Source organism: Folsomia candida, unplaced genomic scaffold, assembly GCF_002217175.1.
Source record: "Folsomia candida strain VU population unplaced genomic scaffold, ASM221717v1 Fcan01_Sc013, whole genome shotgun sequence".
Lineage (NCBI taxonomy): Eukaryota > Metazoa > Arthropoda > Collembola > Entomobryomorpha > Isotomidae > Folsomia > Folsomia candida.
The window spans coordinates 1-15,521 of record NW_019091205.1 but is presented as its reverse complement, the minus strand read 5'-3'; the positions used below and the strand labels follow the sequence as shown (position 1 = coordinate 15,521).

The following is a 15,521-nucleotide window of genomic DNA, read 5'->3' as shown; positions in this document are numbered from 1 at the left end:
GTCTTCATTTTCATAATTGACCCGTAAATCTAAGCTATGTTTAACTGTGTATCTTTACCCTGTGTTAAAACGGGCTGAGTGAGTGAACATATTTAGAAATTTTAGGCCTAAAAAGGGTAATCCAAATACTTATTTTTTTGGGTGCAAATAGAACGAAATGTTCAGTCGTACATATTTACTTTGTCGGAGTGAAGGTTCGACGTCGTTAGCTCAGTCGTACTTGTCATAGCACATATATCGTGCTATGACACCCTTACAATGCAAGTCTTTTACGTGTATAACTCAGGTCTGGTTGGGACCAATTTTATTTTGTGTCCCACAAAAAATAAGCATACCCGTATTTTTTCATTTTTCATAATGCCCTAATTTGAACGCGAGGCGCGAATTTTTAAACATTTTTCAGCCAAAACCTCGCTTTTTAAAAATTCCGTAAATTTTCTAATTTTAGCGCGAATCCAAAAATTCGAAAACATGTCTCTTCAGAATGATTTACTTGACTTACGAAAAATCCAATTATCTCGAAATTTGAATTTCAAAATTTTTTGCCAGTTTTTCAAATTCATTAAAATTATGAACTCTTTCAAATTTTTCAGAAATCAATCTGAAGAGACATGTTTTCGAATTTTTGGATTCGCGCTAAAATTAGAAAATTTACAGAATTTTTAAAAACCGAGGTTTTGGCTGAAAAATGTTTAAAAATTCGCGCCACGGGCTCAAATTAGCGCATTATGAAAAATGAAAAAATACGGGTAGGCTTATTTTTTTTGGTGAACAAAATAAAATTGCTCCCAACCAGATCTGAGTTGTACACGTAAAAGACTTGCATTGTTCGTACTAAATAACAAGTACTGCAAGATTAATGATACATTTACCATCTTTCTAGACTGGTAAAGTGAACACATGCTATTTAGAATTCTATGCAGCGTATGTTAATCTAAATATTTATGTATGTATAAATGAAGGAAAGATAAAGGAGAGTTAAAAGTGTTATAAATTTTATTGAATCCGTGTTTCATTAATTGATTAAATTTTGTTGGAAAATGCAACCACAAGTTACAAATTTGAATCGCTACATTATTATGCCGATTTGAGATAATAGCAAGTGATACCATAATTAATATCTCATCATTCAGAATAATTGTATGTATAAGGTGATTAACCACAAAATTGGATTTTACTAATACATTTTACACGATAACCTAAATATGCTTTTAATTGAAGCAATTAATCACTTGAATGGTACATGAAAACATCCCAAATTTTAATACTCTCCTCAGTAATCAATTCGACGAAATTACAATATTCCTCAACTCATCAATTAATCCCATTTATTAATGTTTCAAATCACCTGTGTTCTATTTACAAAGATAATCAATTTACCACAAATGATCAGAGTGTTCAGTCATTTTGAATAAAACTTCAAGCAATTTCCACTTTGGTAGTCCACTAGATACATAACTTCAAGTTAACAGGATTAAAGAAACAACACTATGAACGCAGTTCCTCTCCCGGCGTCGCAATTTGCCCTGACGGTTAACACTTTATCATGTTTGATGTCTATGACCAGCCCAAACTTCGACAGTAACGGTCGGAGAAGTTACGAAGGGTAAGTTGAGCACGCCAATGTCCCCTTAAGGAAAGTAATACCTAAACGGAAATACTTAATCTTAAGGTTTCAGGTTTTATCAATTTCCAACGTGTCTTCGCAAAACGATGTATTGGGCATTCAACAAGCAAATATTCTTCAACAACTGTACAGTTCCAACAAGCTTTTTAATTTTCTCGGTGAAGATCCGAACAGGAACGGTCCCACGGATGTCATGATATGCCCCGAACAGGCAAACAACGTCAAGAATTTGCTATCTACATTCGGTATCCCTTTCACTGTGCAATCTGAGAACTACCAACAGTAAATAAATTAAGCTTATTTCGTTCCCTAGAGACGGTAGTTGTAATGGTAAATAATCTTATAAATTTTAGAAATATTGTCTCACACGAAAACGAAAACAACCTAATTCTCGCCGAATCTGGGGGTAACATGAACTGGATAGCGTACCAGAGATTTGCAACGGTAAATAAAAAATATATATCAAATCGTTCAATACTATTTGTACTAGCGCACTAATCATTAATTTTACATCAGATTCAAAGCTGGATGGATTCCATGGCGAGTAAATATCCCAAGATTGTAACCCTCGAGACGTACGGCTCAAGCAGTGAAAAAAGGCCAATGCGAGTCATTAAAATTTCTGCCACGGGTAACGATGGGAGTAAGCCAATTGTGTGGTTAGATGGAGGAATTCATGGTATGAACGTGTTATACTTTTGCGATACATATTTCAAAATATACATTATTAAGTAGCTCCAGCTACAGTATGCGATAATACCTAGTCCGTCTGTCTGTCCGTCCGTTCGTCTGTCAGCAGGATAACAGGTGAACGGATCGGCATAATCAAAATCGGTTTCAGGCATCATACAAATGACCCGAGGGGGATCCTATTAAATTTTTATGGTCGATCAGACCACTCCCACTGGCGTCAGAGGGTGTGGTCGGGACAAAATGAGATTTTTACACAAATTACATCTATCTATGCAATAAAGTGAAATTGACTGTTCCCGCGATGTCGTGTTAATGGTTGAGTGAAGTGAGTCCGAAGCTACTTCCTTATGTGCGTCTACGACGATTTTTTTATTTCCAGCTCGTGAATGGATATCTGTCGCTACGGTCACATACATGGCAAATGAAATAATTAATCGCGCCGTAAGCGGCGATAGGAACGACCTGATTAACAAGGTCGACTGGTACATCGTTCCCAACATGAATCCTGATGGGTATGAATACACATTCACTAACGACAGATTGTGGCGTAAAACTCGATCCAAGGCTGTAAATTCAACCTGTTACGGAGTTGGTGAGTATTAAGCAGTTGATAATAAAACAATTAGCATATGTAAGTACATGGATCTCTTACTGCCAGATCCAAACAGGAACTGGGATTTTAAATGGGGCGGAAAAGGAACATCAAACGATTCATGCGAGATTACATATCGAGGCCCACGACCCGCATCTGAACCGGAAGTGGCATCTTCCCAAAAATACATTTTGAGTATTAAGAACAGAATTAAGTTATTTCTAACTTTTCACAGCTACAGCCAACTACTTCTCCTGCCTTGGTCGTATGATAATGTTCTCATACCTGACAAGAGTGATCTAGAGAAGGTTGCCAAACAAGGAGCCCAGGCCTTGGAAGCGGTTAACGGGACGAAGTACATTGTCGGCCCGACACCACAGATTCTATATTCTGGTATGAAATAAACCGTTACAACGAATGTAACAACGGGGTGAAAGCAGTGTGGTATCCGTCAAACTGGATACAATGATGTGTTTGCACGGTTAAAAACGTGTTAAAATTTACATGGCTGACGTGCTTTCAACAAATCTGACATGAATCAAGTTTAACAGCTGATGAGGTCAAAATGGAGGTCACCATTGAATTCGGACTTAAATTTCAGTTCAAATTGATGTATGTGCGATTTGACCCTTAAATGATATTTCATGACCTTCTGACCTTGACGTGTGTGACCTACAGTGTCCATTTTTGAAATCGTCCTGTCGTTTGACGTTAAGAGTTTACGTTCAAAACTTCACGTCTCTGTATCTTTCCCTTCAAAAGTTATCGGAGCTATGGACAGACGGACGGACATGACGATTGTATAAACAGCTTTCACCCCTTAATAATGAAAGATTATTAAGTATAGTAATTTGTTAAGGAGAATAAATTCAAATTTAGCTGCGGGAACATCAAATGACTGGGTCAAAGGCGTAGCCAACATCAAATTTGCGTACACCTATGAATTACGTGATACCGGGAAAGACCGATTTCTTCTACCGCCTAATCAAATTATTCCATCTGGTAAAGAAACTTTTGTGGGTGTAACGGCCATGGTACAGGGTGTGATGGATTGGTTCAAAATCAATTGAAGATCTAATTACACAAAAATAATGGATTAAATGATACATACAAGGTCTGTAACTCAGATTTCGAATTAATAAATAGATCAGTGTTTCAGAATCGCTCAAAACTTATACACATTTTTCCTATTAAATACTAGCATATAAGCCCGTCTCCCGCCGGGCGAGTGTAGATTTGACATTATAATCAGCACTCCCGATAACCACCACCCACAGACAACCAACAACTCATGATAACCATACAGAGCGTTGCTTTTTTATCTGATAAAGAATTTGACCTTGAATAACCCCAGAACCGTTGGTCGTAGCGGGTCAAAATTTTGAACAGAGGAGCATGTTATGCTCAGATAGTTGTGTGCAAAAATTCAACTCTCTACTTTCAAAAATGCCTCCCCCACAGCCGCCAGAAGTTAAAGCACTCATTTTTACTCTTTCCAAACTCCGTCTAAAAAATTCGGTCTCCGCAGAAAAATTTTTATTTTCAAGTATCCGACCCAAATAAGTCCATTTGACTTATATCGGGGGACTATACAGGTATTTCACTATTCGAAATGATTTTTATCCCCAATCTAGCTTCAAGGTCCTTTGCATTATCTTGGGTCAAATTTGCCGTCTGGGAAGACGCTCCGTCATGATGAAAAATTACTTTAATTATTTTTTTACCGTGCATTTTAGTAAAATTTTATTCCAAAAGTGGTTTCAATACACGGTCCACATAATGCTTCGAAGATTCCTTCACTTTTTGGGGGACTTTGATAAGTGGGAGGACACCACGACCCAACTTTGCACCCACGACCATAAACTTGTTACAAAAGTTCTCCTCACGGGAAAGCACCAACTTGCGTGAATTGTTTTCGGCATTTATCGTGTAGTAAGCTCTTCAACCCCAATTAGTATTTTGTAGAGAAATTAGTGCTTCGTCAAATGTCACCAAAACCTTACTCTTGTTCCGTGACAGAAAATTTGAATAAATTTTTTTGCAAAGGCGGGCGCGATTTGTTTCTTGTTTTTCGGTCAGCTGATGCACACGAGGTTTCCGACGAAGTCGTGTTTTCAAAATCTTAATTGCTCTTTTCACTCAACGCTTAGACACCCCAACCTTAAGGGAAATTTCCTTTTGGGGCGGTCGATTGTCTTTGGAGGTCAGGAGGTCAATTTGCCTAAGCACGGTCGGAATTAACACTTTTCTTGCCTTCCAGGAGGGGGTGGTGGTTGCCCTTTGCTAAAAATTTCTCGCTTTTCACCTATATTTTTAAATTCCTTGTTGATTCTAGATTTCGGAAATGTTTTTCCTTCACTTTTAAGATGTTTTGTTTTTAGGCTAGACGGGTACTTAAGTTTGGAAAGAGTAAAAATGAGTGCTTTAACTTCTGGCGGCTGTGGGGGAGGCATTTTTGAAAGTAGAGAGTTGAATTTTTGCACACAACTATCTGAGCATAACATGCTCCTCTGTTCAAAATTTTGACCCGCTACGAACAACGGTTCTGGGGTTATTCAAGGTCAAATTCTTTATCAGATAAAAAAGCAACGCTCTGTATGTAACACCACACCGCAAAGTGAATCATATCTTCTGACATTTACGTTTTGAAATTTTAATTTTAGCACCATTTGAGACTTGGATTTCTTTACTTTCACTTCCGTTTCGGAAAATTACCTTCACTTCCGTTGCAGACAAACATTTCCAGCTTATATTATAGATATGTAAAAAGAAATGTATTCATATAATTTATAATTCAATTTACTTATGTTCATTCATATTAATTTACCGTCCCTGCATATTACTGATACATATGTATTTAAAACTTGGAACATATTTATCCTGTGCTCCAATGATCACGAGGGAAATTAATTTTCTTGCCTTTATACATAGATAAGTGTTAAATATTCATGGGGCTACGGTGACCCGTTTACCAAACCTATAAAAAACCTGGGTTGGACGTTGTTAAAATTACCCCAGTGGAGAGAAAACATAACTTAGATAACAAAATCTGCTGAGTGAAGCATATATGTGACTGTCTCCATGAAAAGGGACCTTATTCACCAAATATCTACTTTAGCGACTTTAATTTGTTAAGAAAGTTCTTGCCTCAGACTTTAATTTAAAGCATAAAGTAGCCTGAAGCTACGTAATAAATATATTAGTGGTATTCACAGTAACCGATTATTGCGATTATAATCATTATCGATTATAATCACCCAAAAATTCTCTATGGGAAAAAATAAACCAATGTGATTATAATCGTCAAAAAATAATCCTCTCCGAGGATGATTATTTGGACTATAATCCTTGATCCAAGTGCAATTTTTTTAAAGCGTCCGAAAAAGTAGCCGTTGCTATGATACTATTTAATGAATCCTGCTGGATGTTTTAGGCAAAATAATCAAAAAAACAACAATAATCTGGTGCGTTCATGGTATATGATTATAATCGATTGTGATTATAATCGTCCTCACGATTATAATCTGTTACTGTGAATACCACTATTATAATGAATTTTGGTAAACAATTTTTTTACCGTAATGGGAAAGTTTTTGTTTCTACCTATCGGAGGAAAAAAAGTTTGATAGTTTCATTCCAGAAAACATAAATAATTAACCAAGGATTCGCCAGCATATCAACCAGAAATGCACAAATTACGTTTATTAGTATTTAAATTGCGAACTATTATTCACAAACTAAAATTGGACATGGAATTTGGCAATTCAAGAATTTCAAGCTCAAATATACGAACTATGTACCTTCAAACAGCCTTTCATTCAGCCTTAAATTTATGGAATGAAATTCGAAATCACTTCTAACGTGTTAGTATTTTTGGGCATAACTGATTTCAGATTCCATAATTATACCTAAAATAAGGTGTTCTTGTTGTCTCAAGTTAGAATCTGACATCAAAGTTAGAAAATTTTAAGTTCTATCTTGTAATAAAAATTTAACTAGTGAATTAAATACATACAAAATTTAGATCAATGTGCGAAAAATATGGCTACCAATATTATTTAAAATTCAAATTTTCGAGTTCAGGATCAATTTTGACTGGTTATGCTCATCGAAACTTTGTCTTACCAATCATACAACCGAAAATTATATAAAACTACTATTAAAATTGTAAATTATAAGCAATTTCACTTATAAATGACAAATTGAAAAATCCCGAAATCCTGGGATTTCAGTTCTTCAAATCCCGGGATTTCGGGATCCCGTTTCCCGGGAATGCCCGGGACGACCAATTTTGATGACTTCAGGTCGAGTCGTTTTTCCGTTATCTGGGTTGTTACTTTAATTTTACTCTTCACTGTATTTGTAAGCTTATAAAACTTTATAGGATTTTATGGCCAACTTCTAGGCTTTAAAATAATGTATTATGTTAGGTGATAACTTTAAGTACTGAATCGAATTACGCTCCGAAAGTGCAGATATCTATTTTTACGAATCTTATCACTTTGGGTGCTGATACACGGGTCTGGTGTCACTTTGCATAACGCATTTTGCATACAAAATTATCCCCTAACGCATTTAACCTAAACAGTTACTTTGCATACAAGGTCACTTTGCATACCGCTGCTTTGCATACCACTCGTTCATCTCCTAATCTTTTTTCTTTCACAAAATCCACCCGGCAAAATACATATTTAATATTCAAGTGATTCAGTAAAATGGCTGGGTTGTTCCATGACGCCTACGTTGGATTTGAGTACGACGTCCGATAATTTTATGGAATAGTTACACAGGTTTTGAAAATTCTACTCCTTGTACCAGTAACTCTATAGAGGCTGTTTGACATTTTAGAATGAACACCATTTGTAATGGGTCTCATCAAAGTACTTGGAACTATGTCGAAATTTTGAAGGCTGATCAGATACATGGAAAATTGGAGCTACAAAAATTACACGCTGGATATAAGGTTAATGAATATTGTTGAAATTTATAATACTAGAGTTGATATGCTGCAATTTTATGCAATTTTATGCTGCAATTTTTTGCTGTGATTTTAGTTCTCATTAATCAGAAATTAGTTCTTTTTTAAAGTTTATGAGAAAATATATTATGGAAAGTGGTTGTTTATATCATGTGACTTTTATGGGATAAAAATTCTGCAATATAACCGTTATGGAAAAGGGATTATGCAAAGTGACCGGAGACGAATGGGCCGACCAGATATTTTTTTGTGATTAGCAGTTTTTTGTAGCTCATACCTCAGTAGTGTATAACAAATTTTCGGGTTTTGAATTATTTGGTTTCTAAAGTTGCTACAGCTCAATTTATTGGAGCGCGTAACCACTTTTTCGTGGTAGTGGACAGCTTTTGCTGGTTGCTCCAGGGTTCTTGACCCCATTTTGGAACGGTAAGAGATATCGACTTCTGGTTTTCGGATTTTGGTAGAAGGATGCATGTGTGCATGATATCTAATTCAATTCGTTCAAAGATCAAGGAAATAAATAATAACAGTAAATAATTTAAATCCGGATTTAAATCCGGATTTGGGTCCCGAGGAAAACGGATAATCCGAAATCCGGATTTGAAAATTAGGAACGGATTTATCAGCCCTAGTATCTAGTATCTACATACATCCTTATGTACATGTAAATACATGTGTCACACATACTCTACGAAAACAATTTATACTACTTTGAGTAAAGCACAAGTAAGAATGTACATATGTATGTACATTGCTAAATAAACCGTTGCAAACGAAATGTAGCAAAGGGTTGAAGCGACACGGTCACATCGCCATCGAAGGTAGGACCTGTGTCGACTTTTGAAATTCCTACCCAAAACAACGTCTGAAACGATAAATACAAAAAATTCGACACCTTTGACCTTTGGCCTAATCCCCAGGGAGCCATGGCCTACCACGCCCATCTTCTAACTTATTCATGCTTCAAGAATTAGCAACACGTTAGTGAAAATCGCATGCCGAAATTAGAAACCGCTCTAAAGTTATCGTGGGTACAAACGGATGGACAAGACATTTCCATAAAGGGATTTCGCTTCGCTTCACCCTTTGATAATAAGCATAACCTTTTCTTGTGACAAGGAACTATATCTTTCTAAACCAGTAGTTACCATTGATACCATTGTGTCACTATCAACTTTGTCGGTAAAGATGTAGCCAATTGGACACTTCCAGCCACCTGAGATTCCAGCGACTAAGACGACTAACGCACTTGAAGCAAGCTCAGCATTTTCTTCATATGCTTCTGTACTTCCAGTCCATGAGCTTGAGGGAGTAATGAATCCGACGAACTGATTTTTACTTGGGCACCAAGGAGTGGATTTTCTGATGGCCATTTCATCAACTTGTAGCACAATATCTGTCATCATATTCTTTTTATCTGACTCTCGGGCGGTGATGAGTTGTGCAATGACTTCAGAGCAGAATCCGGCACTACAGTCAGCTGACGCTGTCCAAGATGACAAGGTCGATTCGTGGGGTAAAGTCAAGTACTTCCGAAGGAAACGATAAGCCTTTGGGGACATGAAATGTAGGGACACAGCAAACTTTTTCATTTCTTCTGTATATCGTACCCCTTTCTTGGTTTTGCATTTTCCGACTTGCATTTCTTGTTTCATAAACTCGTTTAGAAGTGCAGGAAACTGGCCTTGAAGGGTTGAAATTTGAGAAGCTTCTAGATCCTTGCACTGTTTTAGCTTGTCGGAAAGTCGGAAGTTCAATTTCTTTACCTTGCGTTTAAGTTTAGCTGTGGACAGTTTGGAGGTCCTAAGTCTCGTCTTCAACTTATTTGCTCGGTCGATGTAATATCCGCTGGTGTAAACGGGTGATCTTGCATAATTATGCTCAGCCATCGAAACTCTTCTTGAATTCGGAGTGAGGAACTTGGGCTGGGAAGTCGTGGGACGAGATGGCGATGGGAAAAGTTGACGAGTGGCCTTGGGGTTCTTCAAAGTTTTCCGCAAAGTTTCCGTAGCAGAAGTTGAATTTTCTTTAATCAATTCGGAAACGGTTTCAAACGTTCCATCTACACAGTTTTAAAATAATTGAATCAAGCAATGCCGTTCATAAAGTTTTAAGATTTTAATTTACCTTCATTAACTGTACAAACGGATTTCATCTCACTTGGATACTCAGCGACACCAGATTCGTCACTCAAAATCCGTATAGTAATTTCGATTTTTGTTCCTTGGGTCAAAATAGAGTCATCTAAAATATGAAGGTTTTGCTTTAATTCATACTAATTAATGCTGAAGATATTAACCGAACGTATCTTGATTAACTCACCACTAAGCTGCCCTCTGATTGTTATGGTATGAAGAGGAACATCTGTATCAACTACTTCCATAGTTTGTTCGTCATTTTGAGGTGGGTCAGTCAGTGGATATAAATTAACAGCAGGGACAGCAGGAACCCTCCAACGCTTAAAAGAATCCGCGTCGGTTCGAAAGTCGGACGTTAGGAAATGCCGAGAACAAATTTTGTGCCCACTTGGTTCCCATTCTTGGTTGGATATAAGTCCTCGAATTACTTTAATCCATTCGTTTGGAGTTTTCAGATGAAGTTTTAATCCGGGAAAGCTAAGTTAGTCATTTGCTAGTTAATATTAACATAATCAAAAAATTACTTTATTCCCTAGTGTATTGTGGTTACCAGTGGTACGAAATGTCAGCAATCCACCGAAGTGCTAAAGTGCAAGAAGGGACACAGCAAGTCTTTGGAATCCCCGGATCCTTTTTCCCACATTCCATTGTAGATTTGACTCCTTAGTACTTTAAACAACAAGAATATTTAGTTTTCTCAACATGAGCGGTTAGCTGATACTAAGAAAAATTTTAGTGGGTAATTATTATCGCAACAAGCATTACTAAAATCATTGCAATATGGAATCAAGCATTGCTAACCGGATAAAATTGAACATAGGCAGTATAATTCGACTTATTGTTTGTAAAACAAAGCTATAATATCGTATTTTTTAAGATATTGTGTTGTTTACTTGGTTAAAATTAATTTCAAGTTGAATGCCACCAGTAGATTCAATTCTTACAAGTGGAAAATTTATTAAGATGGACATACTTATTGAGCTACCCTCGTATATTCAAAAAAAATTTTGCGTGGCTCTGTTTGGCAAATCGTTACTTAATTTTTTTTACAGATATTTGAATTTGCGAACAAATTAGTAATAAAATGAATTTAGTATTCATAATTATGTGTAACTTACCTAAATTTCAGATATTAACACGTAAGAATATCTTGGTCACGTATACTCCGTAACGTTCGTACACTTGCAGAGGTCCTCCAACAACCCGTATTACAACACAAACACACAATACTCACTCGCCAATTATTCACACACTGTCAAATAATTGTAATTAGTTGATAATATTCTACTTCAAAAACCCACTGCCCAAAAATCTACCCGTATTGACTAATTCATACTTTGCGTATTAAACTTTACCAGTCAAGAGAGAGACGATCAATTTTACGAAATGTACACCTTCGACTCCACTAAACAAATTGTTGATGAGCTTTTTTATGTAGTTCAGGTAGCTTTATGATAATTTATATTGAATGCAAACAGAAGATGAAAACGATGGCAAGTGGTGAAGTACATATATGCACGTGTGGACGAGTGGTAGACCGGGCACACAAATTCAAGTTGATCGGGGTAGTTGTGAGACATGCCATGATTCGCGAGAGCGCTGGCATCTCACCTCATGCGATTGATTCTTGTATCATTTACTACACAATGACATTAGGCTTGTCTTGTGAATCCGTTGAATGGAAAGGCCACGGAAAGGTTCACAAAGTTGTTTGTATGTGAAGGATCGTGTACAATCCACCAAGTTCTAACAATGTGTCTATGTATGTACAGGTATACATTTAGACATATACATACCTGTTTTACGTTCTAAAAGGATTGCTACTTGTAAGTGGAGAAACACATGTTGATCATCACATCAACAATATCCACAATTCGGCTCCTTATAAATTGTCAATTCAAATATATGTAAAAGCCTTATAAACAATTTCCTATAGGAAATATAATACAAAGTATCGGTAAGATGAAACCCCAACACAACCCTGGCAAATTTCGGCTCCAGTTTAAAGAACTAACTCAACGAATTAATTTTACGTATAAGAATTGTAGTAAAGTTAATAACAAGGACAATTTTTATCGGCGAAATTACAAAGCTGGTGGTAAAGTGAGCAGCATTTCTAAGGGGTTAGAGTCCATCTACATTGGGAAATTAATCCGATGCTGCACGGCGGGGAGGGAGGTTCCGAGATGTCTTCGATATCTGGAAGACACAGCGGTAATCTTGCAAATATACATAGTGTGATCTAACAATGTGATACATTGTCATTTGTAATTTATAAAATTGCATTTATGTCAAGTGTGCATAATAAAATTCCGACCTATAATACAGCGGTTGGACTTTTGAAAATTCTACAGGCCGCACCAATCATAGGATACCCACTGTGTTCCCATAAACTAAAATTGCGTAATTGACTAAATTTGTTTACAGATTAAAGTTGAGGGTGGACAGTGGGTCGTGTATGGTTGGACTTATGCTGAAATCCTGCGCAGAGAGGAGGATCCCCCTGGCGACAGAGGTCGCAAAGTAAAGGAATTCTTCAATTTGTGCATCAACCTTCATGCAAAGGTTTGATATGTATTTATACATACGTCTTTATTCTTTATGGGGGGTATGTAAATTGCGAAAAATAGTGATAAAATAGTGCCTTGAAGTTACGAGCCAGTTTTCCATGCTTTAATGACAATCATGTTGTCATTATTATGTATTTAGGTGTACGTTTGGAGATAAAACTTCGTAAGAGTGCCCTTGTGGCACTCTTACGAATAATGTTACCCTTTTGAAAAGTAACTGTACGCTCAATTATAAATAAATTAATTGCACCCTTAGAAATGAGGTTACAATTATAAGAAAAAAGTTAACGTATATGACTCTACCGTCGTGGTTATGAATTTATCACCAACTAGTTTTATTTTATATCTCTGGTGATAATTTAATACCAAGTCAGTGAAATTTTATAATTAGTCGGTGACAATTGTAACCAATCGATTTATAACCACGGCGGTAGGGTCACATTCGTTTACTTTTTGGGTATACTCTTAACCCCATTTCTAAGAGTGTACACTGTATTAAATCCAGAGAAGCGTTAACCTGATAAAGACTAAAGGCTTCAACTGCACTTCACTTAACTATGCTCCTATCTTATAATAAAATCGGGCATTGAATAGTTTTCGAGATACAAAACTAACCAAATACGTATTAGGGCAAAAATAGAACATCCTGAATTTTTAGGGATTTTGTAGAGTAACCTTACTAACTTTTTGACAAAAATGTAACAACCTAAAAATCATATTTGAGCTCTTCCTTTCCCTAAAATTGCATGACTTTGATGTAATTTGTTTGCTTAAAAAGTTTATTTTTTATTTAAATTCCAGAGTTTGCTCGACCTCCACCAAGTAATGGTGATGATTACCCACGCCGGAAAGTTGGGTCCTCTCGGGGAGGAAATGGTTCAACAAGGGACAAAAACAGGTTCTGGAAGTTGCTCAATGGAACAAATCATCCTTAAAAGAGCCAGGAGTTTTTCGCTTAAAGTCCCCACACTGGATCTCATCGGACCCACCGTGTACGGAGATGACCCCGTGAAGCGGTCAATATTAGACTTTTACCCCCAGTTGTATTCGGATAAAGGCCTAGTCAGGTCCACTCAAGCAATGCTGGACGCCATGCGCGATGCACCCCATTCCAACCACGAGCAAACCCCCCCAGGTGACAGAAGTGAGGAGCACGTTACCTTCAGCAAAGCCACCATTTAAGCGAACCTCACGGAGTGATAATTCTTCAGCAAAGAAGAAGAAACAACCCGAACCCGATCTTACCCGGGAAGTTATAGAAGATGAAGAAATTGACCCGCCAATAAGTGAGGAAGCTGTGAAGGAGGAATTACTTGGCGAAGAGGATATCGATAACTTCACAATTAAAGGGGTATCCGAACCGGAGGGGGATTTAGATAAGCTAAAATCCTCACAAGATCCCGGGCTAATACAATTTGAAGACCTAGATCCAAGCCTGGTACCGAATGCGGGATCGGTTTCCGCTTCCGATCGCGACGTCCTCCTATTCGTGACGAACCCGGAGATCATAGTAAGACTGAATCCGTCCCTATTTCCCTCGGGGGTCGGTTGGTCGGCGAAAAGTCTGCTACCCTCTGACGGGCAGTGCAAGTCGAAGAAAAGTGACGCCATTTCCGAACAACCGCCGCCACTTCCGGACCCCCTGCCAAAGATCCCGGCAGACTGTAGAGAAACCCTGCTTGAGGTCAATTTCACCCCGGAGGAGTATCTCGAGCAGACCGTGACGGAAGATTATTATGCTCAAGGCATCAAACTGGTTGATGGGGTTAGACGAGTCGTGTTCTATCATAGACTCAATATGTAATTTATTAATTATTATCAATACAATTTTGCTATGAATGACAACAAATTACAAGTTATTATGATTATTAAAATTATTAACTTTTGACAAATTAAAAACAAGTGTAATAATTATGTATATATATTTTTTTATTAACATAATTACCAAGATAATTGGTTAATATTTTTAAGAATGACAGTATTTAATATTGAAGCTGGTATGATTCAACAAGTTTCCCGAATTGCACTATTTTTTAAATGCATCAAAGTTTTCGAAGGCTAGTCCACCTATCTCTTCCTTCGTGTCAATAGTTACTTCGATATGGGCACGTGTTTCTAACAAATTTCCGAGTATTTCCACTTCCCCGAGCATTCCATCGAGCAGAGATTTTCCCTCATGTTCCGGCAAGATTGTAGAGTCACCCATCACACTAATACGAATCTTATCGTGCGACGAAACTATGAAAAATGCAACACCTGCAAAATAATCAATTCATAAATATTTTGCGAAATTATTATCTCGCGAATTACATTTCACACGGCACACTTAGAAATCCAGTATAATTGCATATGGAATGCATGTATCTAGATATGACTGTACCAAAGAGGTATTGTTAAGTAATTGTTCGGTATTAAAGTTTTACCATATCGGAAGCTAATTTTCATGGAATAATTTATGGTATAATTTTAATACGAAACGGTAGCAATTTTAGCATCGAGCAATTAACACCTATAGCGGATTTCTAGCAGTGTAAATATACACATAAATTGGCTGATTAACCGTTCGTTCCCTCCAGCCTGGATCCAACCGACCCCAGTTTAGTCACCGGATATCCAAAGAGTCGAAATGGGTGTCGATACATGATAAATATAGAAGCTGTGTAGGTTCTAACAGTTTCCCCTTTCATAGCGCCATGAATCGATTTTCGCAATAGAAAAGTTGGCAGACTACCGGACAGACTTGCAATGATGGTAAACATCCAAGGAAACGTGGAAGACTTGATGTACCGTAGCTGTTCTTCGATTCGTACCAGTTTTTCGAGACCATTACCATCTTGCAAAAGTTCGATGTATCCCATCGCACTGATTAAAACAAATGAATTTTTTTTAGAATTACTTGCCTGTGCTACTATCTCTCTCTTTT

At 37.2% G+C, this 15,521-nt stretch overlaps 2 protein-coding genes across 3 annotated transcripts; one reads left to right on the top strand and one right to left on the bottom strand.

The window, feature by feature from the left end:
* The first annotated feature begins 1,389 nt into the window (after positions 1 to 1,389).
* LOC110855661 (carboxypeptidase B) lies at positions 1,390 to 4,087 on the top strand. Of its 2 annotated transcripts, none has more exons than XM_035856466.1 (7): positions 1,390 to 1,606; positions 1,673 to 1,909; positions 1,981 to 2,071; positions 2,144 to 2,306; positions 2,700 to 2,912; positions 2,979 to 3,305; positions 3,792 to 4,087. In XM_035856466.1, the coding sequence occupies exons 1-7, from the start codon at positions 1,491 to 1,493 to the stop codon at positions 3,980 to 3,982; spliced, it is 1,338 nt and encodes a 445-aa protein (XP_035712359.1). In that variant the 5' UTR covers positions 1,390 to 1,490; the 3' UTR covers positions 3,983 to 4,087. The 2 variants fall into 2 exon arrangements, with proteins under 2 accessions (XP_035712359.1, XP_021959765.2); XM_022104073.2 differs by having other exon boundaries at positions 1,458 to 1,606; positions 1,680 to 1,909.
* A 10,499-nt stretch (positions 4,088 to 14,586) lies between these two features.
* Positions 14,587 to 15,460, bottom strand: LOC118437328 (the record flags this gene model as incomplete). Its single annotated transcript, XM_035856275.1, has 2 exons — positions 14,587 to 14,854; positions 15,159 to 15,460. Coding segments are annotated over 2 exons (532 nt in total), but the record flags the coding sequence as incomplete, so codon positions are not given.
* Between the last annotated feature and the right edge of the window lie 61 nt (positions 15,461 to 15,521).